The sequence below is a fragment of the Vigna angularis genome, chromosome 1 (genome assembly GCF_016808095.1).
Source record: "Vigna angularis cultivar LongXiaoDou No.4 chromosome 1, ASM1680809v1, whole genome shotgun sequence".
In the NCBI taxonomy this organism is placed as follows: domain Eukaryota; kingdom Viridiplantae; phylum Streptophyta; class Magnoliopsida; order Fabales; family Fabaceae; genus Vigna; species Vigna angularis.
The window spans coordinates 23,393,322-23,418,494 of NC_068970.1; the positions used below are offsets into that span (position 1 = coordinate 23,393,322).

At 34.0% G+C, this 25,173-nt stretch overlaps 3 protein-coding genes across 5 annotated transcripts; all 3 read left to right on the forward strand.

Annotated features, from left to right (window-relative positions):
* The first annotated feature begins 366 nt into the window (after positions 1–366).
* Positions 367–3,262, forward strand: LOC108333686 (protein WEAK CHLOROPLAST MOVEMENT UNDER BLUE LIGHT 1). Its single transcript, XM_017569167.2, has 4 exons — positions 367–555; positions 901–989; positions 1,116–1,265; positions 1,467–3,262. Exons 2-4 carry the CDS (start codon positions 963–965, stop codon positions 3,111–3,113), a joined length of 1,824 nt encoding a protein of 607 aa, XP_017424656.1. The 5' UTR covers positions 367–555; positions 901–962; the 3' UTR covers positions 3,114–3,262.
* Positions 3,263–8,997: 5,735 nt separating this feature from the next.
* LOC108333983 (UPF0664 stress-induced protein C29B12.11c) lies at positions 8,998–11,954 on the forward strand. Its single transcript, XM_017569528.2, has 5 exons — positions 8,998–9,273; positions 9,632–9,743; positions 11,196–11,267; positions 11,362–11,573; positions 11,688–11,954. Exons 1-5 carry the CDS (start codon positions 9,158–9,160, stop codon positions 11,794–11,796), a joined length of 621 nt encoding a protein of 206 aa, XP_017425017.1. The 5' UTR covers positions 8,998–9,157; the 3' UTR covers positions 11,797–11,954.
* A 2,753-nt stretch (positions 11,955–14,707) lies between these two features.
* LOC108320558 (transcription factor GTE1) lies at positions 14,708–24,054 on the forward strand. 3 transcript variants are annotated; one of them, XM_052872046.1, is made up of 8 exons: positions 14,708–14,900; positions 16,125–16,352; positions 18,495–18,572; positions 18,834–19,058; positions 22,616–22,714; positions 22,821–22,879; positions 23,052–23,202; positions 23,338–24,054. In XM_052872046.1, the coding sequence occupies exons 1-8, from the start codon at positions 14,805–14,807 to the stop codon at positions 23,524–23,526; spliced, it is 1,125 nt and encodes a 374-aa protein (XP_052728006.1). In that variant the 5' UTR covers positions 14,708–14,804; the 3' UTR covers positions 23,527–24,054. The 3 variants fall into 3 exon arrangements, with proteins under 3 accessions (XP_052728006.1, XP_017407498.1, XP_052728007.1); XM_017552009.2 differs by having other exon boundaries at positions 16,137–16,352; XM_052872047.1 differs by lacking the exon at positions 18,834–19,058.
* Positions 24,055–25,173: the final 1,119 nt, after the last annotated feature.

Consider the following 25,173-nt stretch of genomic DNA (forward strand, 5'->3'; position numbering starts at 1 on the left):
TTAATAATTTAAAATAGAATATTCTAAATATAATATCTGTTTCTCCCGCTTTCACAATAAAGGTCATTAGTTTTCCTAAAAATTTCTATAAACTGTGTAGATAATGATTCAATTTTAAGAAGACAGGAACTTTTATCGGAGAGAAAAGAAAAGAAAAGAGCATATTTTCTTAGCAGAATCATATCTAGATTTTTGACATGAAAGAAAAAAAAAAAAAAACAAACCACACATATATAAGAGGTTTAGGAGGGTAGAACGTAGTAAGATTGGTGTGGAGTGATTAGTATCCTCAGATTTGATAGCATTTTGTTTGTGTGGAGGAAAAGGAAGAAATGTGGATCCACCACGTGTTGGAACATAAAGGAGTTTTGCAGGATGAGTTGGTTTATTGGGAGCTTCCATGAATTGCAAACGCAAGGAGGAAGCATAGTTTTGAATCTCTTCCTTCCTCCTTCATTGCCTCTCACTATTTTCCTCCTTCTACCCTATCATAGGACCACCACCTTTTACTTTCTCTTTTCTTTTCCTTTCTTTTCCAGAGCCTCTCTCATCCAGGTTTCAATTATTCTCTTTTTTCTTCTTCTCATGCTTCTTTTCACGTCTGCATGCATCATTTAAAGAGCATTGGACTCTAAAGAAAATGTTGTTCCTATAATAATATGTATTCCAGTTTTTATGGAGATTATAAACTGCATATGAGGTTGCACTTATAAATTTTCTGAATTTCTATGTGGGTTTTCTTCGTTTTGCTGATGTGATTCGTGACTTTGTTGTTTTGATTAAAACGTAAAAGCGATATGTCCATTTTCGTTATCCAAGTTTTCAATTGGGTAACACTCTTCAAAAGTTGATACAGGAGAACTGGATTTTGAGCAAAATATTTGTGCACTTGAATTGCAGGCATTATTGTGGTAGACCCTGTGAGAAATATTGTAGAGGGGCCTCTTTCAAAATCCTCTTCCATGGAACTACAGCCGGAATCCCCAACGGTAATTACTCAATCCATGAACTCACCAAATAATGGTTTTTAATGGGTATGAGAGAAATCTGATATTACTTACACCAATCAATCTCAAGATAACACTAATGAAACCTCCCCAATTTTTTCCTCTCAGGGAAGGAATGATTCTCCAGGATCTTCTCCGAGGTTTTCTAAGCATATCATTGACACAGCTGCTCCTATTGAATCTGTCAAAGATGCTGTGTCCAAGTTTGGAGGAAGGGTTGATTGGAAATCCCGTCGAACCCAAAGTCTGGTGGAGGAGGTATATATATATATATATATACTGTTTGAATCGTATTTATACCTTACATTTTCTTTATGGTTTTGAGTTTGTATGAAGCACCATTTGCAAAACCTTGTGTAGGGAAAAATAGAAAACAACTCGTTATCTACCTCACTTGATTCTCATTGCTATGGGTATGATAAACCAGTAGTTTAACCTTTAATATTTCTGACTCAACAGAGAAGCAAGATTCTAGAAGACTTCAGAAGGGAAGAAACTGTTGAGGAATTGGAAAACACCAAGAAGCTCACAGAAGAACTCAGACGCAACTTAGAAACGGTAGAGAGAGATGAGTTTCTGGCAAAGGAAGAGGCTGAACGTGTGCTTCTCAAAATTGAAGAGATGGAGCAGAGCATTGTAAGTGAGGCTAGTATTGAAGCCAAAGCTGAAGTTGAGGCTGAAAAGGCCTTGCTTAAGGAAGCGCTTTCAGAGTTAGAATTCGTTAAGAAAGAACTGGACTCACTGCGCAAGGAGTATGCTTCTATGGTGAGTGGAAGAGATACGGCAATCAACAATGCAGAAGAAACCGTTGCAGCTTCCAATCAGATTGAAAAGGCAGTGCAAGATTTGACTGCTGAGTTGATTGCAACAAAAGAGGCACTAAAATCCTCACGAGCCGCACACTTGGAAGCCGAAGAACAAACACTAGGAGTTGCTGATGAAGAGATTCTCAATTTGAAACAGGAACTTGAACAAGCAGAAGAGGAGCTCCAAAGACTGAATGAGAAAGTTTTCTCAGTCAGGCTTCTTAAATCTAAACTAGAATCAGCTTCCTCTTTATTACTTGATTTGAAAGCTGAAATGGCAACGTACATGGAATCAAAGGACAATGAGGAATGTTACAAACAACAGAAAGAGGAACTTGGGGAACTAAAGAAGAACATAGAGAAAGCAACTTCTGATGTTAAAAGCTTGAGGGAAGCTTGTATGTCACTAAACTCAAAACTAGAAGAAGAGAAGTCAGTTCTGGTTACCCTTAAGCAAAGTGAGGAAATGGCTTCGACTGCAGTTCTGGATCTCCAAACTGAACTGGAGAAGTCCAAGACTGCCGCAATTTTCCTTGAGATGAAAGAGCATGAAGCAAGAGAAATGATGTCTGAGTTGCCCAAGAAACTGCAGAAAGCAGCAGAAGAGGCTGATGAGGCCAAATCACTTGCTCAGGCTGCTGAAGAAGAGCTGCTTGAAGCACAAAAAGAGGTTGAAGAAGTCAAATCCAGATCAAGTACATTAGAAAACAGTTTAGTGGCAGCACAGAAGGAGATAGAAGCAGCCAAGGTTGCTGAGATGTTGGCCAGAGATGCAATCTCAGCATTGGAGAAGAGTGAATCAACTAAAAACAGCAATGAGAATAGCTCTTCCTCAATGGTTACACTCACACTAGATGAATACCATGAGCTCAGCACGCAAGCCTATAAGGCTGAGGAACAAGCCAATGCAAGGATAGAAGCTGCTAATGCTCAGATTAAGCTGGCAAGGGAGTGTGAATATAGAAGTTTGGAGAGGTTAGAAGAATTGAATGAGGAATTATCTCTAAGAAAGGAATCTTTGAACATTGCAACTGGGAATGCTGAAAAGGCCGCTGGAGAAAAGTTAGCTGTTGAACATGAACTAAGAACATGGCTGGTTGACCAAGAGTCACCAAAGGAGCACACTGCTGCTGAAATTGAGCCTGTGCATGAGTCATTAAGCCCTAAAGAAGCAGTTCCTTCAAACAGCACTGAAGATGGATCATCCTCGTATAAGAACAAAAAGAAGAAGAAGAAGTCATTGTTTCCTTCAAAGGTTGTAATGTTCTTTGCAAAGAAGAAAACACATCCAACTAAGTGAATCTAATCCTTCAACTGAAGGTAGTACAAAATGTAACTATTCTAATATCTGAACAGGTTGTGTATTGGTTGCTCATTTTGAGAAATTAATTGTATCAAGTTCTTTGGTTTAAAGGAGGAAATAAGATCAATCAATGTCTATATGGTATAGCTTCTCTCTCATTCAATATTTTAATCTTCACTACAAAATTAACATTGTTCTTATAACATTGAATTGATATAAATCAATAAACTAACTCGCTCATACTTAATAATTACAAAGAAAAAGGTACACAGATGAAATTGAGTCAACTTATTCTTCTTAATGCAATGAAAAATACATAATAATTTGGTTGTGTTCATGAAAAAGTTATCTCTAAGAGTGGATTAGTGACATCTACTTTTAATTATGTAGCACATTGTTTCTACCCCACCTAATAGGCATATTAAAGAGTGTGACCCAATAATGCCTCTTAAGCCTTTCCATTATGAAAGAGTCCAAACTTATATTTATTTGGACCATATTTACATATTATAATTAAATATCAGTAGTTTGGTGTGTCAGTCGTCATTCTTATATTATTATTATACTCTCAGGTAAGTATTATTCCAATAGAAACATAGCCCATGACCCAATGTTGCTATTGTTAGTTTTGAAGATTTTGTACTTTTTTGGTATTTTAGGAATGGTGGAAAAAAAAAGGAAAGCAACAAGACGTGGACAATGAGTACTTATACTTTTAAAGTAATATTTAATTATTTAGAAAAAAAAGGTTATCAAACACTAAGACGATGCAGATTATCACGTTCATACCTTTAAAGTCATATTTAATTATTTAGAAAAAAAATAAAGTTATTAAACACCAGGACAACCCAGATGATCAAATGAGTGTTTATACCTTTAAAGCAATATTTAAGACATCTAAAATCATCAATGGTAGAATCATAAAATAGACAAAGGGGTTCTTCTTCTACTCCGAGATGTCGTCGTTGTCAATCCACTAAGAGCCCACCATCACCACCACCACCACCACCAAATTCATCTCTCCAAACCACATGCCCTAATTAGCTATTCTCCACAAATGTACAATATGACAAGTTGTTAGGTTCCTGGGTTTGGAACCTAACAGGAACAGAATCAAAAGATGGGGACAGAAAGAAAGAATGAGTTTTCTGTATTATTCACAGTATAAGAGACCTCTTTACAAGAATGAGTTGGAAGCATAACCTCCCTGGCTAAGGGCATAACCCCTCTCTACAAGCTAAAATGCCTGACTTTACACAAAGTATATTCGATCCACTATACAGAGTTACAAGAGCTCTATTTATAGCAGCTCTAACCCGCTACCCCTTTTTTCAACTCACAACCGACACCCCACACCCTTAACTCTTAAACCCAATCTATCCTATCATCCTAGATCCTAACATTACACCCCGCTTCAGAACAACCTTGTCCTCAAGGTTGGAAACGTGAGATTTGATCTCCTTGCTCCGCTTCATCATCGTGTACTCATATTATTGGAACCCTTTGGCAACTGCCCTCCAATTCAGGTCTGGAGGTTTGGGTGGTGGCAATTCCTCCTCCAATAACTTTCATTTTTCTTGGATTTTATTAGCTTCCAGCATTCTGGTCACCTCATTTCCAGAATTATAAGCCGTGAGGAAATGGTTTTCGATGTCTTTCAAAGCTTCAAAAAGTTCACTCCCCTCTGTAGGTGCCTCACGAACGGCAAGGCCCTTCTTTTGTTCGCTAGTCCACCTCTTCACAAAATATGTCCTTCTCTCCCGGGCATTGATTCTTCCATCCACCTTTCCCTCCTCATCCTTCATTCTAATGGTAAGCCCGTTCGGTCAATTACTGAGAGACTGTTTGGACTGTAAGACCGTTCGGCCTTTGAATGTAATTGTAAGACCGTTCGGCCTTTGAATGTAATTGTAAGACCGTTCGGCCTTTGAATGTAATTGTAAGACCATTCGGCCAATGACTAGGAGACCGTTTTGAGTGTAATACCGTTCGGCCTTTTACTGTAGCTATAAGACCATTCAGTTCCTCCCATCCTCTTCCGTTCGGGTCCGGCAGTCCTCTCCCGTGCATATCCGACAGTCCTCTCACGTTCGCTTCCCGACGTCCTCTCCCGTTCGGTTTCAGTGGTCCTTTCACGTTCGGATCCAACAGTCCTCTGCCGTGCGGTTCTCTTCTCCATATCTTTATGTCGTTCGACTCCTCCCTCTTGCATTCAACCGTTCGTTCTTTGATGACCAAAATCATTCGGTTCCCTGGCTGACCGTGCATATTCTAGATTGACCCCACACTCTTGGCGACTCCTGATCGGCCTGGGTGATTGGCCTCGGACCACTCGGCAACTCCCGATCGGCATGGGTTATAGCAATCGGCCTCCGACCGTGTCACCTCACCGCTCGTTCGTCCCCAAGACGACTGGTCTTCTATGGCCTCGGACCGCTCGGCCAATGACTGGTAGACCGTTTTTACTGTACCATCGTTTACGTTCGATGCTGGGATGTATTATGCGGTTCCCGACTACTTACTGGCTGCCACCCTTTCAAAGACGGTACCCCCTTTCCGTTCTTCAAATCGGATCACCAGCGCTCTCTTCAACCCTTCCCAAGAATTGTTCTTGGTTTTTTCCCTCCAAAAACGGAACCAATATGCGGCATACCCCTCCATACCGATGAAAGCCAACTGTAATTTCTCGTCTTCGGCCATCTTCTGCTCCTCAAAGAACTTCTTCGCTCTGCTTATCCAAATCAATGGGTCGCCCCCTTCAAAACCTAGTAATTCTACCTGTTTCCTCCAATTGGAAGGGTCGTCTTGATTCCCTTCCCCCCTTCCTCCTCTATTTCCCTCGTTTCCTCCGCCGTTGTCATTCACCGACGACTCACTGGCCCCTTGGCGATGGCCGTTTGGATCGCGATTGCGATCCCCCAGTATCTTCAGGATCGCCTGGATATCATGCATCATCGCTTCGCAGTTTTGTCTCAAAACTCCTGTTTCATGTCGCAGAACCACCGTGTCAGCCTTCGTCTCCGCCACTACGATTTCCACCGCCTCCAACTGACCTTCAACCGCCACTACTCTTCCCTCCATCACGCGCGTACGTCACTCCTCCAATTGGGATCCGACAGTTTCTTGATTACTTCTTGATCCTTCACCCCCACTCCGATCCGGCAGCGTCTCGATATGACAGTTTCTTGAAATGGTAGCTTCTCGAAACGACAGCTTATCGATATGACAGCTTCTCGAACTGGCACACCCTACTTCGAATCCGACAGTTCTCCCTTGATGATCCGGCGGGTCGCACCAAATTGTTAGGTTCCTGGGTTTGGAACCTAACAAGAACACAATCAAACGATGAGGACAGAAAGAAAGAATGGGGTTTCTGTATTATTCACAGTATAAGAGACATCTTTACAAGAATGAGTTGGGAGCATAATCTCCCTGGCTGAGGGCATAACCCCTCTCTACAAGATAAAACGCCTGACTTTACACAAGGTATATTTGATCCCCTATACAGAGTTACAAGAGCTCTATTTATAGTAGCTCTGACCCGCTACCCCTTTTTTCAACTCACACAACCGACACCCCACACCATTAACTCTTAAACCCAATCTATCCTATCATCCTAGATCCTAACATAAGTATTATTCCAAATTTTTTTGACTGTGACATTATTGAATCGAAATACATTGTTTCAGACTTTTTTGAAGATCAAAATTTTAAGTGCTACAATCTTTTAACAAATATTGGTCCGGTTGATTTTATCACTCATAAATAAACATTATTATCCATAATTAGTCTAAGTTTTCTACAACATGTGTATTTCTGATGATGAAGTAATTCACATTAAAGTCAAAATAGTAAAAATGACAATATCTTAATCATTATTTTATTCTTTAACAAACACACCTTCTCAAGGAGTCTTTTTTAAAGGAAATATATCTGGTGAGTAGAGAGATGGTTACTCTAGTTTAGATGTTACGACTATGATTTGTAACCTGAATGAAAACATTACACATAGAATACTTGTTGGCATGATGAAGGTTGACAGTAGAATAATCCACTATATTATTATATTTTGCACAATTTTTACTTCAAGGAACATTAATTAGGCTAATCTCATCAGACATGGGATGAAAAAGACATTACGGGATAATGCTCCTCTACTGTACCCCAACTCATTAGCATATTTATGGAGCTTTTTGAAGTTCCTCTTGATGATGAGTCTTATATACTAGTTAAAAGGTCTTTCAAAATTGGAGTTGAAGTTATCTATTTGTTTGTTTTTGTTAATAACACAGATGGGCAGTGGGTTCATAAACGAGATGATGTTTAGCCAATTCATAATGATCGTCCACCATATCCACCCTGGCAAGATACTTCTTCTGTAATGCTGACAAAAATAATAAAAGACATTTGTGATCTTCAGACATTTGTTAGGAAGAAATTTGACAACATTGATGCTCGAGTTGCACATCTCGAAGACAACATGAATTTTCTACGTCATCACTTTGCGCCATCAAGATCTTATTAAATTTAATTGTATTATGTTTTATTTAGTATTAAGTTTTTGTACTAACTCTTGTAAATTAATAAAGTACCTTTTATGTTAGTCCGTGAATTTATTTACTTCTATTGGTGTTCTTTTGTTCCCTCTACTTAAAACTTAAATCATAATCAATTATAACTTAATATAATAGGTACAAACCACAAATAAAAAATCACTTTATCAACAACTACGTAAACTTTGTTTTACCAATTTTTCTCACTAGTATTCATTCAAAATATAATTATAATAGATTATAATGTCCTGCAATTCGAATTACATGCACTAACAATCAATTACAATAAATATGTAATCGATTACACACTGAAATCATGCATCCAACTAACGATTTCAACATTAATAATCAATTACATGTTCTTGTAATCAATTACAAATGTCAAAATATGTTTAAAGGTGTACAACTTCACATTTTTAAATTGTTTAAAACTAAAATTGTGCAACTCTCCACGACTTCTTATTTAAAGTCGCGTGACAACGACATAATTTACTTATAAACATAATTTTAAAATTTTTTATCTGCTTCGATAATAAAACAATCGTATTTGTCTATAAACTTAAAAAAAAAATCGAATTTGATAGTGTTACACATTGCTTGAAAGAAAGGGATGAGAAGATTAAAGTAAAATGCAGACCCTGTTACTTCAAGGACCTGGTAATCAGGGCACCAACCTTTCGAATCTCAACTTCAGGTTTTCTCTTTCCATTTTCTGTCTCACTTGTTGCTAGTTAGCTTCTCTTACTCACACCTTCATCATTCTTTCTTTATTTGTTTATTTCTGTCACCATCATGTATACGTTTATTATATATATATATATATATATATATATATATATATATATATATATATATATATATTATACACACACTGACTATTGGTGAATACATTGGTTCATTTGCTTTTTCGGTGGATTTTTCTCACTTTATTATTGCAACGTAGTTATATTTTTGTTTTGAATTGTATCCCCATTCTTTTAAATAATATTTTGTTAATATACTTTTAAACTATTCACTTCTGAATTAGTAGATTAATTAAGGATGAACTCGATTAAATTATTGAAGATAAAATAAAAGTCTACTTACAAATTATTTTCTAACATTTTATTCTCAGCCGATCATTAAATGTCGTTAAATAATTAAATAACAAATATGAATACTCAATTTCAAAATTCACACGTCCTCTTCCAAACATTTTAGTAATATATGGGTACATATTTAATATTAGTTTTTGCAGAATATAGTTGTTTCTTTATTTTATTTTCTCTCTCTCTTATCTACCTTATCATTTAAGTTTTGTATTTTATTTTTAAAATATTACTGAAAATAAAATGAATAAATAATTTACATATTGTATATAAAGAACATCCAGAGGGCACAGGTAAAATCTGGAAAGACCCGCTTGCAGGTTCATCAATTATAGAGAAACGAAGGGGAAAGAGAGGGAGAGATAATTGAAGATTGAAACTTGGATCTGTGAGAGAGAAGATGGCTTTGAATCCTCAACTCTTTCCTAATGGAATGCCCGTTCCTTTCGTCAACGAGATGTTTGTGCTGGCCAGAGACGGTGTCGAATTCGATATCGATAAGATTCCTGCCTCTGGGTTAGTTACTCACCGTTTCTTCGATTTTCCATTTGTTTATTTATATATTTCTTCGCTTTCGAATTGTTTCTTCATTCATTTTTTTTGGCAAAGGAATATTTGGGGATTGTCGGTTAATTCCAAGATAGCGGAAAAGAAAAATTAGAGCGGCAATTGTATGATTATAGGAGATTGATATTTCTTCTTTTTATGCTAATATGTGTTAGGTCAGGTTAGGACTCTGCTAACAGGCTATTTGGAACATATGAAATTATTTGCTAATTTTGTTTTGTAGGTGAAAGACCTTCAGGTCCATGTGAAATGTGTTTATTATTTTTTGTGGTTTTTGTGTTTGATATAATTGTTTTTTTTTTTTCAGAAGTCATGGGGGTCATGTCAAAACCAAAGGAATCGTCTATTTGTCAAATATTCGGATGGTCTTCGTTGCTAAAAGTCCAGATGGGCATTTTACAGCTTTTGATATGCCTTTGGTATGTGTCACTCCTTATGCTGTTTCAGATTACTAATTCTGTGCAGCCTGGTTTTCATGTTTATTGTTTTTCCTCTTTTACCAAAAGAGTTTTATCCGTTACATCTTGAATGCCATTGTTGTTATGCTAAGATGATTTAATGGACCATTTTCTGTTTTGTTTGTGGATGACTTTATAGCAATCTTTTTCTAGCAGAACCACTTCACTGAATAATTGGGTTTATATTTTTTTTGTGGCTTATGACGTCTGTTATAACTTGTGTGAATTCTGTGATGGTGGAGTTTTAGGCCTGTTGGTTCTCGGGGAATAGCGCATTATCATTGCTTGGGTAGTGCTAACACGCTGAAAACTATGAATGTAGATTTTATTATGTTAGTCTCTCAGATTGGTTGGGACTTGATATATGATGTGGTTATAAGTTTAAAAAATAACTTGATGAGCAAATAATTGTTATTTCTTAATTTCTTTTTTAAAGTAAATGTAGATTAGTATAGGTGACATGCGAGCATATTTTAGTAGAGAGAGGATCAGAGAGAAACAACTAGAAGAACTGAGACTTGTTAAAAAGAAAGTTATGCAGTTGAACCATATATATTCCAGAGACCTCTACTCTCCCTTTTGTACCCTCATTTTTATGATTGCGCCATTTCCCTGTACAATTCCCCTTTTATTCTCTGCCCCTATCTAACCAACGGTTAGCTAATTAACTAACCAATGTTAGCTGTCAGTTAAAATATCAGGCCCAAACCCAATTTGGCCAAGAACTATGTTCTTGTTCCTTCTTTCCTATACCTTCTTAGTTGGAGGGTACTGCCTATCAAGTTATATCTTTCCTACTCCTGAATGACAACGTAATTATGAAGTTATTAGCTATCTGCTACGTGTTTTAGTTGTGAGCATGCGTTTATTTATGTGTCTTTCTTGCTCCCATTGTATTTTGGATAAAGGGGACTTTTGGGTGAAGTATTCAGTAAGTTCTTAGTATATGAAGAATTTATAATAGAAATTTGACCATGAAACTTGTTGGAATAAGTTAAAATAACTTATCTTTATGGGCTACATACTTCAGGAAGCATATTGTTACATTAGTTCTACGAAAGTTCTTTCAAACATCCCTGAAATACAATGACTTGAAATTTGAGATTACGCGTTTTATGTCATGGGTTAGCTGCTTGAAGTTGGATTTTAAGTTACTATCATGAAATTTGAGTGAGTATCGCCATTGGGTTTAATTGGAAAGGTGATATTCACTTAATGTCGAACTTCACTAGAGTCAATCTTATTTTAAAGGGAGTTAAGATTAGAAATTTGGGGTAACATGTATATATATTACTCATCATTTTATTTTTGTATTTGGTTTGTAGATTGTCAAAACATATATATTAATTTAAAACGTGATGTATGCATGCCATTTGTTCTTAATTGATCCTTAGTTCTTCATCAATTATGCAGCTTTACGTCCATGGAGAAAAATTTAACCAGCCAATATTTCACTGCAACAATCTTTCGGGACATGTTGAGCCTGTAAGTAAATAGTTATTTTTTGCTGTACATCTTACTATTTTATTACAAATCAAAATTATGGATCCTAAATCCTGAACTAATTTAATTGCAACAGGTTGTCCCTAATGACCAACACAGAGCACTTTACTCCACACACTCATTTAAGATCATATTCAAAGAGGGTGGATGTGGAACCTTCATTCCCCTTTTCTTCAATTTGATTGCTTCAGTGAGGCAGTATAATCAACACTACAATATGCAGGCACAATCTTATGTGGATCCTTTGCAGGCAGCTCAGACTCCTGTTGATGAGATGATGAGACATGCGTAAGTGAATGATTATGCTTTAAAATTTTAGTCCAAGTTTAAGTTTGTGTAGAGTGTGCACGGTATGATTTATAATGTATAAGCTTTAATAATGATGATTGAAATCATATGCAGGTATGTTGATCCTAATGATCCGACGAAAATATTTCTGCAACAACCCAATTCTGATTCTCAGCTTAGGCGTCGAACATATCAGCCACAGGCAGATGGGGGCCATGTCTGAGTCTCAAGTTACACTGCCATCACTCTTCATCGTACTGTGTTTATATGAGCACTGTGTATTAATATCAAAAATAAAATAAAAATCATATGACAGACTAAGTGTGTGCTTGGATGTAAAATTTTATAGAATTAATCTTAGATCAACGTGATTTTATACAATTGATTATAGCTCGAATTGATTTGAGGTGTCATGATTTTTATTTGGATAATAGATACTATAAGTGATTTTCAGATAATAATATATTTTTAATACTTAAAGAAAAATTAAATGAGCGTGTAATTACTATAAGGGATTTTAATTACTATGGATAATTGCTTAGTATGATAATTTGTTATTTTAATATATATATATATATATATATATATATATATATATATATATATATATATTGACAAATTAAAGATTAACAGAATTGCTCAAAAATTAAATATATTTACATGGATTGATTTAGGGATGGTAACGCGGAACAAGTTTTACTAGCTCGTATTTATTCTTAAAGAAATTATTTTTAAATTCAATGGGTATCATTTTCGTTCTAAGTATATATTTATATTATATATTCATACCGTTTTAATATTAATTAATTAATTTTTGTAAAACAAATAGAAAATTAATATTATCAAATGAAAATAATTTTATTTTTTAATATCAAATACTTATAAAAAAATTATAATTATAAAATAATAAATAAAATTTCATAACAATTAAAATATTTATCAAATAATGTTAATAAAACCTAGTGGATAAAGTTTAAAAATATTTTCAGAAAATATAAAAAGAAAACAAAAAAAATAAATATCTTTAAATCAATTTTTAAATTTTAATATAATTTCTTTATTTATATACTAATTAAAATTATATTTGACAAAGGAAAAAAGTTAAATTAATCATAATTAAAATTAAACATAAACTTTTACCTTTTGAATTTCAATTTGAATGATTATAAAAAAATTATGAAAATTAATTAAATTATTATATTATAATAAATAAAATTTATTTATGATTATAGTGATAAAATTACATTTTAAAAATTAAAAATAATTAAATAAAAATATCAAAATAATATTTTATATGATAAAAATAAATAATAAATAGAAAAATAATAAAATAAGTGTGCATCTTATAAATAATTAATAGACTATTGTAAAAAAATCAATTTAGTCTAATTGTTGAAAGACAATAGAAATTGTTTTAGTTAAACAAAAACATTTTTCAAATAATGTAAAAATTAATAATAAGAGAATAGGAAAATAAGTTATTTTATATTATTTAATAAATGAAAGGTTTATGCTATATTGAATACTTAAATTAATATTTAAACATTTTCATGCGAAAAAAAAACATATAATAACTAAAACTATAAAAGAAGTAGAGAAATTTTCAGATATACAAATAAAAAAATATTTAATTGATATATTATTTAAAAATAATTGCAAAAATAATAAGAAAAAAATATTTAAAACATTGAATGAATTTCATAACAATCTAAATAATTAAAAGAAAAATAGTTTGTAATATATATATAATATGTTACTTGATAAATGATAAGTATTTTAATAATTTAAATGACACGAAAATTAACGTGGAAATAAATATTATAACAATGAGATGAGATGAAAAACATATCTATCTCTAAATATAATTAAAAACAAATTAGATATTATTTATAATCACATTATATCTATATTAAAATAGAAACAAATTTAAACCATATTTACAAAAGGAGATTTATTTGTTATTCCTATAATATATATATATATATATATATCAAATGTAAAGATTGATGTAGTAGTTAAGGAAAATATTGATAATAGGCATGGTTCAGAGTGGTGGCCTGTTCAAATTTAAAAATTTAGTTTAGCTTGTTTGGTTCTTTGCACAGTAAACCTTTGCAGCAACTGCATCCGACACAGCTCTGTCCATTGAGCAGTGTAAAAGGGCCACCGGCATTTCTTAATGTGAATCTGATGATATCATGCTCCAAGTATGCATCAATAGAAATAACTTGTCAACTATTAACAAACTTTTTTTTTTTTCTGTGGACAAGGATAATATTTTATCTCATAATTTAACCAGTGAAATGTATGGTATTTTTTTTATATCATATTATTTTACTTCAAACCAAAAGCAAGTCTCAACCATTTATATAAGGATGGAAGAAAAAAGTAAACATAAACTTATATATTCTACTACTAAAACGAAATATTATAATATTAAAACTTGTGAATAATTTTAATCAAAATAATATTTTCAAACTCATATAGGGATTTAATAAAAAAAATATCTTATAGTGACAAAATAATATATTATCATGAATTACATTTTTAAATGAAACTATTATACTAATTTAAGTATTTTTGCTAAATTATAATTTAGTTACAGAAAATAGTCACATACTTGGATCACATCATCAACACAATTTAATTTAGAATTAATTTAATTTTGTTAATAGATTTTTAAACTTAAATTGTTATTATATTATATATTTCTTATTTTTTTTATAAATATGACCCTTGTATTTGACTTTTAAATCGTAGTGGATACGTCCATAAATCTAACCGTTTTTATTTTTATTACTTTATAGTTTATTGTTTTGCAATATGATTAGATATGTTAGGTTACATTTTAATTTTAATGAAATTACATAATATTTTTTCTTCTTATAAATTATACAGAAACCATATTAATGTATTTTTAAATGATATTAACAAAAAATATTTAAACATTATAAATACATCTAAGCTAAAATTATTTATATTCTTTTTTTGAGTAAAAGAAGTTGCTTTTATAATTAATAAAAGATAAGTAAAACTTAATTGTGAGAGGAGAATAATAAATAAGTACAATTAATAAAAAATAATACTCAAATAATTGAAAAAACAGTATAAGAAGAAGAATGAAAGAAGGGCACCAAAATTAAAGGGAGAAGTTTGTCATGAGGCATAACCAGACGACAGAAATAGGCACGCAAATCTAGTCTAGCACAACTTTGTCCTCAAACGTTGTTTATGATGGACGCCGATCCTCTGTCTCAGCCTGAACCTCGTGATTATTTGGAACCTTTCAGGGCTTCAGTTCATCAAATTCTTAACAGAGTCAACCAGGTACTCAATTCCTTCTTCCTATTTTTTTCTTTTTGTTTTGGGCATTTTTCTTTTTCTCATTAGGACTCTGTGAATTAGCTCACCCTAGAAACTTCACTGCAAATGAAATATATCAAACCCTTGCTTTTTGTCTTATTAATTGTGATTTACTATCAGGGTTTTAGTTCAAGTGGGTAGGACTGAAGAGCATGTGAACAACAAGTAGAGAAAATTTTAATTAAAGCACATCTAAAGTTTATGCATTTTTTTTTTCATACAACTAATGTAGTGTACGTAAACTAATTGGTTTCATAGAGTGAAGTTAATCAGTACAGATTTTAGAGTGAGGCCTGTACTTGCTGTGGATACTCGAACAGAACAAAACAAAGAAGAGACACGATGTCATGGACTTGAGGTAGAAGACAATAATAAGGATAAATGAAATAAATTTTTCCAGTAGTGAATTTTGTTTTTCGTGAGCTAAATTAACTTATGCAAAATCTTTCTCATATTAGCTTCTTCAAAAGCAGACTTTAAGTTATGTATGAACTAGTTTTTAACTTAATAAGAAATTTATTTTCTTTTTTTTTCTCTTAGAAGTGTTTATGGAAAGTATACTCAATCAGACCCTAAGCTCACAATGTGCAACCAAAAGCAAAACAACCTGTGAATTGAATTTGTTTCTTCTTCATGATTAAGGCGTGGGGGGTTAAATAGATATATTATCCTTTTGGGTTATCCCCAACACTGCTTGCATGAGGAATTTTCTTTTTTCCCTTTTGTTATGATTTTAATGTGATTTTTATTAAATTAAGTTTCAAGTGACTATTATGTAGCCTTTTAATGGCTAGTAGCTGTGGCTTTAATTGATGGGATTTTCTTTTGGGCCTGACTTAGTAATGAGACCACAAGTGAAGCTAATTTGAATTATGACTTTGTTTTGATCAGTTATACAGTTATTTATAGATCAGAATTTATTTAATACCCTAGACTCTATGCTTTGTTCTTTCTGCCATTTTTACTAATCTTAACCATAAATTTATAAAGAAGTTGGCTTTCATACTTCCATTACTATTCAGCTGATATGTAAGTGAAGGAATATGTATAACTTTTATATCAATGTTTGATGGTCTAAAGACTCTAAACAGTTTAATATAAATGTTTGGTGCTAAGTTAAAATTTACTGCCTTGGAGTTGTGGGCTTAATGTTAGTTTTTCTTTTTAGTTAAAAAAATAATCTTATAGTGCCTTGTACAGCTTGAGAAGCAAGTGACTGAGGTTGAACAGTTCTATGAATCCACCGATAACATTCAAGGTAATAATTCTAAAGGTGGCTCACTTGTAAAAGAGAAGGGCAGGGAGAAGCATCCTACTGGCACCAAAAAGCCTATGCAAGATGCATCACATACTGAAGCTGCCGCTGCAAAGAGAATGCAAGAGCTTATGCGCCAGTTTTCCACAATATTGCGTCAGGCAAGCACAAAAATTTTGCAGCATTTTTGTAGTAATCTTTATGAATGTAGTTTTTCCCAAGTCTCCTTATAGTTGGATTTTCTTTTATAGTTAATGTTATAAAATGTTTTATCCATTTGCGTTGATGTGATGACAAAAGGTAATTTTTAGTCTACCTATGATTAGTATAGCAGGGCCTAAAGTAGGTAGTTTTCTTGGGTGTGACCCACCCTCTTACAGTAAGAGCACTGTGGACGTCCTCGACCTCCACGTCCTCCTCCTCTAGTGCCACGTCCTCCTCTTCCTCGTGTGGCAACCATGACAGATGGTTCCATTGTTTCATGAGCTTCCTGAGACTGAGGCACAGGAACACGAAGAAGACGTGTGGTTAAGGCTTCCAAGGAAGGGACCTCTTGACTTGTCAGAAGTTGATCTCTGATGTGATTCAAATCTGGATGCAAAGCACGGAGGATCATCACCATATAATACTTGTCAAGCTTCTTTTTGATATCTTCCGAAGATTCCACTTCCAAGAACATTCTCAATTCTTCCACAGCTGCTTGGGCTTCAGTCATGAAGGAGACCATATCATGGTCTGTCATTTTGAGACAGGCGAGCTTGTTTGCGGTATCATAGAGACGTTGAATATCATTAGCATAAATGCTTTGAGCTTTCTTCCAAAAAGTGTGACATGTCTTGAAGGCTCTAAGAGATATCAAAAGTCGGGGTTCCACAGATTGCCACAATAGGGAACACAATTGGAAATCAGCTTGTTTCCATTGTTTAGCTTTGTCAGAAGGTACTTGGCACCCATCCTGCTCAAGGTGGTCATAATGTCCTTGACCAAGGAACCACATTTCCATAGCAGCAGACCAAGACAGATAATTCTTTCCGTTTAGCTTTTCGGAAGTGATTGAGGGACTTTCAGAGAAAGAAAGAGCACTTCCAGACGCCATTCTTTGATAAAAACAGGAGAAGGAACCATAAAAACCGTGATGAACCAGAAAACCCTAGAGGGTTTCTTAGGGTTTTCTTAAAGGGGAGCTTCTGGACACACCAAAGTAAGATTTTGAGGGTCAGAACGGACAGAAGAGCAGAGGGCGATAGCTATGGAGGTGGCGCGGCGACTTTCCGGTGAGCAGAGGGCAACGCGTGGACAGCATGCGCCTGTTCGCAGCACACAAAGAGGCTGCGCGTGGCGGAGCGTGGAGGAGAATCAGGCGAACCCACCGATGGGGTTGGCTGTCGCGTGAAGAGGCGAACCAGATTCAGTGGTCGCCGGACGGAACAGTGACGGCGGCGAACGGCAGTGGACAACAGCGGACAGATGCGAGATGGCAGACAACCAAGTTGAAGAACTTCAAACTGCAGTTGACAACTGCAGATAGTGGCGAGACAGCCGCGAACAACGGCGAACGACACCGAACAGGTGCAAACAGTAGTGAAAGTGCTGGTGGACAACCCAGGACGGAAACCAGAGCAGGATGAACCTGCTCTGCTACCAACTTGAGATCTAAAACAGAGAAAAATAGTTCTAAAGGGCTTAGAAGACCCTTCTCAGTTCTATTATTTATATAGATAAAAATATGGTACAATAGATAGATGGAAGATGAAGAGATTGTCCTAGACTGCTAGGAACAATCATTATAGATAACCCAACACACAACTACCTACTTTAGGCCCTGCTATACTAATCATAGGTAGACTTAATAATTATTCTAACATACTAATTTTTACTTCACCCATATGCACTTGTCATGGTGCTTGCTGATATATCCTGTATAACATCCAAAAGTAAGTCTACTCCTGAATATTTGACTGATTAATTGTAATTAGGATTTCCTCTGTTACACTAAGTCCACAATCTTGTTTTCTTTCCTCCCATTTCATGGTCACACTTTCTCTTAAAAAACAATGCCTAATTCATTGCTTAGAAATCTCCAATTTTTAAAAGATAGTGTCTAGTCTGTACTCAATTTTATTTTATTTATTGTGAAGACATTGCTAAAAGGCTGTTTGTTTGTATTTAATTTACTATTACAAGCTTTAGAAATGGCATGTTGATTGATGGTCAAAATGAATTCCCCCTTTTCTGTTAAATATATATTAACCCTACCAAGTTCCTTTGAAAACTCAATAATGATACATTTTGTAGTTTTGCAGATAACTCAGCATAAATGGGCTTGGCCATTCTTGGATCCTGTTGATGTAGAAGGTCTCAAGCTTCATGACTATTATGAGGTAAGGCCTTTTCTTTGTTTTAAAGTTTTTCTCTCTGTTTACCCTATAGTTATATTTTATCTTTTGCCCCACCTATAAGCAAATATGCGTGAGAAATCTTTTTTTCTGAAAAAACGTTTAAATATTGATTTGGTCTCTGTCCAGCAAGTGGTGACGCTGGTTTCACTAATTGACCATATATATCTTTTATAATAATAATATTTTTGCTCCTTGTCTTTGATTATTTTTCTAAAACGAGTTAGCTTAATTTTCTTCCCCTAGGTGATTGATAAGCCCATGGATTTCAGTACAATCAAAAGTAAAATGGAAGCTAAGGAAGGCACAGGATATAATAATGTCCGGGAGATATACGCAGATGTAAGGTTGATATTCAAGAATGCAATGAAATACAACAACGAAAAACATGATGTCCATGTTATGGCAAAGACCTTACTAGAAAAATTTGAGGAAAAATGGTTGCAACTCTTACCTAAAGTTGCTGAAGAGGTAAAATGTTTTCCAATCTAGTTCCTTAATTTTTGAAATGAAGCTTTCTAATCACACATCTTGGGAGAACCATTCTGCAAAAGCTAGTAGTTGTAGTTGGAGAGGTCAGGGCCTTATAAATCCCACACTAAAATTCCATACATTGAATGTGAGACTCAGGTTTATAGCCTTGACACCTACATGAGCTGGTTATGCACTAGCCCTTTGAATAGTTCTGGACAAACCCTATAAGTAGTCCTGTTTCTCCCAAGAACTGTTGATTAGAACTGACTGCCTCATTGTATAATACAAGGATAAAACATGAGGCGGTAGATGTTGATGCTTACACAATGTTATGGGGTAGGTTGTTGGTGCAATGTTGCTTAGGAAATTTTATTTCGTCTACATTCTCTTTGGGTTATTTGTATATTTCTTTTGGATGCACACAATTTCCTTCCTCTTTAATATAATAAATAAATGTCTACTTCATCTTCCTTTTTTTTCTTTGTGATACTTTGATATCATACTCGTACACATCCATGAAATGCTCAAACATAAATAATAGTATTAAATGAGCTTATGAAAATTGTTAGTATTAAGTGGACAACTTTGCGAACTTGCAATGTTTTTAATAGACTTGCTATATCATCCTACGAAGCAGTATCATTAACGGCATTTCTCAACATTTCATTGTTGTCCTAGGATAATAAGCTCTTTCGCACTGTGTGCATCTTTTCATAATCTTTAGCACTAAATCTGCTTATGTGACCCCACCATTTTCTTCATGCAGGTTTTGGGTTATGTTAACATGACCTTGAGTCAAATCTTTGGAAGTTATGATTTTTACATAACTTTGCCATTTTTTTCATATGGTCCTGGATCATGTTCTTCACATAACCTTTTATCTACTCCTAGGAAGTAGAACATTAGGTTCTTCACATGTGTGATCTTCACAACCATTTGTTGAGTCCTAAGAACTTATGTTCTTCACATAACTTGTTACGTTCCTCATTTGGTCAGTGGAAGTTCTTAACATATCCGTCACATAATCTTGTATTTGTAAAGTAGTATAACTTCATTGGAAAATCTTTCTGCTAATGTAGGTTGTTGTAAACTTTGGATAAAGAAAAGGTATAAGAGAAGTAGTAGAGAAGGCAACGTGACTCGGTTTTTGCTGCTGCAGAAGCATATTTTATTTAATCAAATATGACATTTAAATACAATCAAACAACAGAAACGAAGGATTAGGCTCCATGGTTTTAGGAACTGTTATTGACAATGGGAAAATAAAATCAGAAGCTAACTTAAAATAAAAAACTAACTCACTGACAGCAGAATAACTAATTTGATTTATTCAAACTAATACTTTTACAGAATCTCAGGGGCACATTCTCAACCCTCTTTCTTACTTTGGAGTCTGCAAACTCCCAGCATCTTCCTCAAAAATTCAAAACTTGCAGAGTGAAAAATCTATGTAAACATATCAGCAACTTGATCCTCAGTTTTGCATTAAGTCAGACTTGCATCTCCAATTTATTACACTTCTCTGAAGTAAAATAGCTTGACACTTATGTGCTTTGCCTTCCCATGAAACACAAGATTGTGGGAGATTGAAACAGTTGTTTGATTATTGACAAAAACTTGTGTGCTTTGCTCCTGCTTCAGTTCCAAATCTGCTAGAATATTTCTTAACCTAGCTTGATTTAAAGTTAGAAATTCTGCTAGATATTCAGCTTCTTCTGTGGTTTGAGATATAACCTTTTGCTTCTTTGAACAGCAAGAAAAAGATACCTGAACCCGTACTGAAACAGTACTCTAAACACTCCTCATATCATCCAAGCTACCTGCCCAGTCAGTCAGAAAAGCCAAAGAATTTAAATTCTTGTACCATGTAGTATTTGACTCCATAATTGACAGTTTCATTGATTTATCTTTCTACTCTCTTTGCAGCCTTCAAGTGCAGTTCACTAGCACAGTGCATGTGTCTTCATCTCAAGCTAACAGGAAATAAGATGTCAGGCATTTGTAGATGTAAGACACATTAGGCACCCAATCAAGCTTCTAAAATGAGTTTCATCAGCTTTCTTGGTTCCATCCTCCTTGCAAAAGGAACTGAACAATAGAAAATTTAATAACAAACTGAATTGTATACATTCTTTATTCACTAAACAAATAAGAAGCTTACAAGAGTATTTATAGGTAACTGTTTGCAATAAAAGGTAAGTTGTTAGTAGTAACTAACAGCTTTAGCAGAGTACATACAAAATTTTCTTACAAAATATAACTAAATATACACTCTAACACCCCCACCTCAAACCCAAGGAGAAAATGTTTCAAAAGAAAAACTCTCCAACAAAAGATATAGTTGTTAGTAATTGCTAACAACTCTAAAGAGTACATACAAAACATAACTAGGTATACACTCTAACACTCCTTGGCAAACTTCTGCTTTTGATTCATTGAAGTGTTGATCGATCCACACTCATGCAAATCTTTTTAGAATCTCATTTGCATATTTTTTTTGACAAAACAAGGATCTAGGTCTTTTGAGTGATCTCCATGCCCAAAAATAAGTCATAAGACCAAGATCAGTCTTCTGAAAGATGTATGTCATTTCTTGCTTAAAATCTTCAATTAGTGGTAGGTTGTTTCCTGTGATCCAAGGTAGTCAAAATCAATATCTTACTCAATATTGGAAAGAGAAGTATGGATAGTAAATCAGGAGATCGTAACATAGATCATAATAAGACCCTACAAATTTTCTTGGGCTGGTTGTCATGTGTGGAAGCAGGTGTAGAGGAAGGTGATTGCAAAGGGGCTTGAAGTGGGAGTATTGTTTCCTCTCCATTTTGTTTCCCGTCATATCTCTTTTTGCTTTGTGTTAATGTTTTGAATCTCTAAGGATTGGCATAAAAAATGGGCCATCTGAAATTAATTGTTTTCGTCTCACATTAATCTGGTTTTTTGGGAAATAACAATATTGGTATTGGTGCATATGTTTTTTGTTCTGTTTGGAAATTGACTAAATGTAAAACACTTCCTTTTCCATCTAGTGCTCATCGTGTTCATGTTGTTTTGAAATTATTCATAGTGATGTTTAGGTATGTGTCCTGTGGCTTCTTATCTGATTATAGGTATTTTGTTACATTTATTAATGAATACAGTTGTTTTATTTGAATATATTTTCTTTGATCCAAATTTGGAAGCCTTGGCTCATTAGTGGGTGGTTGCTCTTCTTTCATCAATCAAGTTACACTCCTCCAATAGATTTTTACTTTCTCCTCAAAGTAATTGATCATTTAAGATGTTTCTGAGATTTCTATAGGGATGACAACTTCAATACCTTAGGTCATTTGAAAAGGTGACTCTCCTAGAGCTGAATGGGGCATTGGTTTTCGTTGTCTGTATATTTTTAAGGAAGGTCCTGTATTGTCCTTTGTCTATATGTCTTCTATCTAAATGGAATTCTTTAATAGAAAAGTGAAATTCTTACAATTTTAGAGGTTACAGTTGTTACAGATGTGACTTTGGTTCTCCACTTCTATGTAATATTACGTTTCTATATTTGCGAATGGTAGGAAAAGAGACAATTAGATGAAGAAGCACAGGCACAGTTGGACATTCAGCTTGCTCAGGAGACAACATATGCCAATAAAGCTAAGGATATAAGCACTGAGGTTGATTATTGTTTGCTAATGTTTTGTTTTTCCAAGCATATCATTAATTTGATGCCTTATAGGAGTACATCAGATATTTTATGTTATCAACTACATATTATTTCAGCTTTATGAGGTCGATATGCAGTTGAAGAGTCTCAAAGAGATGGTGATTCAAAAGTGCAGGTTTGTGTAAAAATCATTTATCATATTTGGTCCAATATATTGCATTTCAGTCTGGAGCTCCAAATGCTTGTTTTATGATAGTATGCAGTATTTTTTTTTTCTGGTCATCTTCCTATGATGTTGAAGGGTATTTTGCATTTTGCTTTCTTTACCGATGTTGGTGACACTGCAGGAAACTGTCTACTCAAGAGAAGAAAATGCTTGGCGTAACTTTAGGCAAATTGTCTTTAGAAAACCTGTATAGGGCATTGGATGTGGTTGCTGAGACTAACCCAATCTTCCAACCTACGGGTGATGAGGTGGACCTTGACTTAGATGCTCAGGTCAATACTATTATTCGTTGCTAGTTGACAATGTCAATTTTCTCCTATTTTAAATTTTTTCTGACCTATCCAATTTAATTTAGTTATTTTGTTAGCATTTTTCTAGTTACACAACATGTTTTCATCATTACACAGAGCGACTACACTCTATGGAGGTTAAAAGCTTTTGTAAAAGATGCACTAGAAGAGCAAGAAAAGATCGATGAGGGTGCAGCTGTTAACCCTAATGATAACCCTGATGACAAGAGAAACAAGAAGAGAAGAGACTCTGGTGATTCTTCAGGCAAGACAAACCCAAAAAGGAAGAAGCTATCTGCATTGTGATTCATTAGTGATACATATAAGGCATTTATTTATTGTGGTTGAGCTGAAGTTGCTGAAGCCAATGAATTGAACAATGCAATAGGAAAATTTTGTAAATCCTTCTATAATTATTTACTGCTGTGTAGATGAAAATAAAATTTACAAGTGTGCTTTGTTGGATAGGTCTGCTTTTTGAAGCAGACAAAACTTTTGCAACCCTAATAGATTAGAGTAACGTTATCTTGCTGTTCTGAGGATAATCTCAAGTTTCAGAAAATAATTAAGGCATCTATGCATGTGAATGTGCTGAAGACAATCAACAACTGGCCTGACCTGTTTAATTATGTCCAGAAGCATAGGAATGGATGGAGCAGCTTTGACAAAATCAGGTTCATTTTTTAAATTTTTGGCTGCATGTTAATATTTGTTTGTGTTGTTATGGGATGTAAAATAGGTATACATGTGACTCTGATTGTTTTGTCTAATTATAATTACATTCATTCTAATGCGCAACATTACTCTCGGAATTTTTTTCTTAGAGTTTATTCATATGATTTCACCAGTCTTGAAGTGTATCAGCATATTGGGGAATTAAGTTTTTTAATTCTTGCTAGATCATCCAAAAGGAAAAGAACACACAAAAAATTAACTTAATATTTTATTTTTTTTATCTTTTCTTACTTTTTTTTATTTAACAAAATATAACATTTATTATTTATAATATTTACTCTTAACAACAAAGATGTACTTTTTAAAAATCTCTAAAATATGTTTACATTTTATGGATAAATTATTGCAGCTAGATAGAGAAAATGGATACAATGTAGTGATACAATGTATTTTCAAATAGAGAAAATTTTATTTGAACTATGACATAGTTATTCAATTCATTCCTTGTTTTGAATGTACACAATCATATGGAGAGAATTTTAAATTATTTTCCGATTTTTATTTGAGCAGTGCTTCAGCTTCTTCGACCTCAACACCACCAATCATACATAAAGTAATGTTGATAGAAGAAAAATGTTTAGAGTTTTGGATTTTAGATTTTTATTTAGATGAAGTAGCCTATTAATTGTTGATGTGGCGTAACAAAAAGTTTCAAAGATCAATAAAATCCACAATCTCTATTTTCAAATTTTTTGTACTTTTTTTTATAATTTTTTACCATTAAAAACTAAATAAAACGATATAAAGTAAATATTTTATAAACAAAAGGACTAATATAATTTTTTTCTTCGTCACTATCATCATATGAACATACTCTGTTTTACAATTCATTTTTTATTATATATTAATTTTAATTGAATTGTTTTATCCTTTACTATATATTTTTTTATTATGTTATAAAAATATAAATTGGTAATTTTGTAAAGATATAAATTGGTAATAACATAGTTGCACATTAGAAAAATGGGTTAAATATGTTTTTAGTCCCTAAACTATCAAGCGAATTTGTTTTTAGTCTCTCTTTCAAACTAAGCTACGTTTTGATCATTCTCTTTAAAGAAATCATATTTTTTGTCCTCCAACGGCATTAAAAAAAAGACCAAGGTGGCTAACGATGGAGTTGCACGATTTTTTTTCTGACATTGAGTCAGTCTTTCTCAGCTTTTCTCCCTCCCTCCCCCTCGTCTCCTTCCTTCCATCTTCCACTCCCTCCATCAT

Coding starts and splice junctions, on each gene's coding strand:
- LOC108320558 (XM_052872046.1), top strand. CDS start 14,805: ATGATGGACGCCGATCCTCTGTCTCAGCCTGAACCTCGTGATTATTTG. Junction 19,059..22,615: donor TACCTAAAGTTGCTGAAGAG/GTAAAATGTTTT, acceptor TGCGAATGGTAG/GAAAAGAGACAATTAGATGA. Junction 22,715..22,820: donor CTAAGGATATAAGCACTGAG/GTTGATTATTGT, acceptor ATATTATTTCAG/CTTTATGAGGTCGATATGCA.
- LOC108333983 (XM_017569528.2), top strand. CDS start 9,158: ATGGCTTTGAATCCTCAACTCTTTCCTAATGGAATGCCCGTTCCTTTC. Junction 9,744..11,195: donor CAGCTTTTGATATGCCTTTG/GTATGTGTCACT, acceptor TCAATTATGCAG/CTTTACGTCCATGGAGAAAA. Junction 11,268..11,361: donor TTTCGGGACATGTTGAGCCT/GTAAGTAAATAG, acceptor TAATTGCAACAG/GTTGTCCCTAATGACCAACA.
- LOC108333686 (XM_017569167.2), top strand. CDS start 963: ATGGAACTACAGCCGGAATCCCCAACG. Junction 990..1,115: donor TACAGCCGGAATCCCCAACG/GTAATTACTCAA, acceptor TTTTCCTCTCAG/GGAAGGAATGATTCTCCAGG. Junction 1,266..1,466: donor CCCAAAGTCTGGTGGAGGAG/GTATATATATAT, acceptor CTGACTCAACAG/AGAAGCAAGATTCTAGAAGA.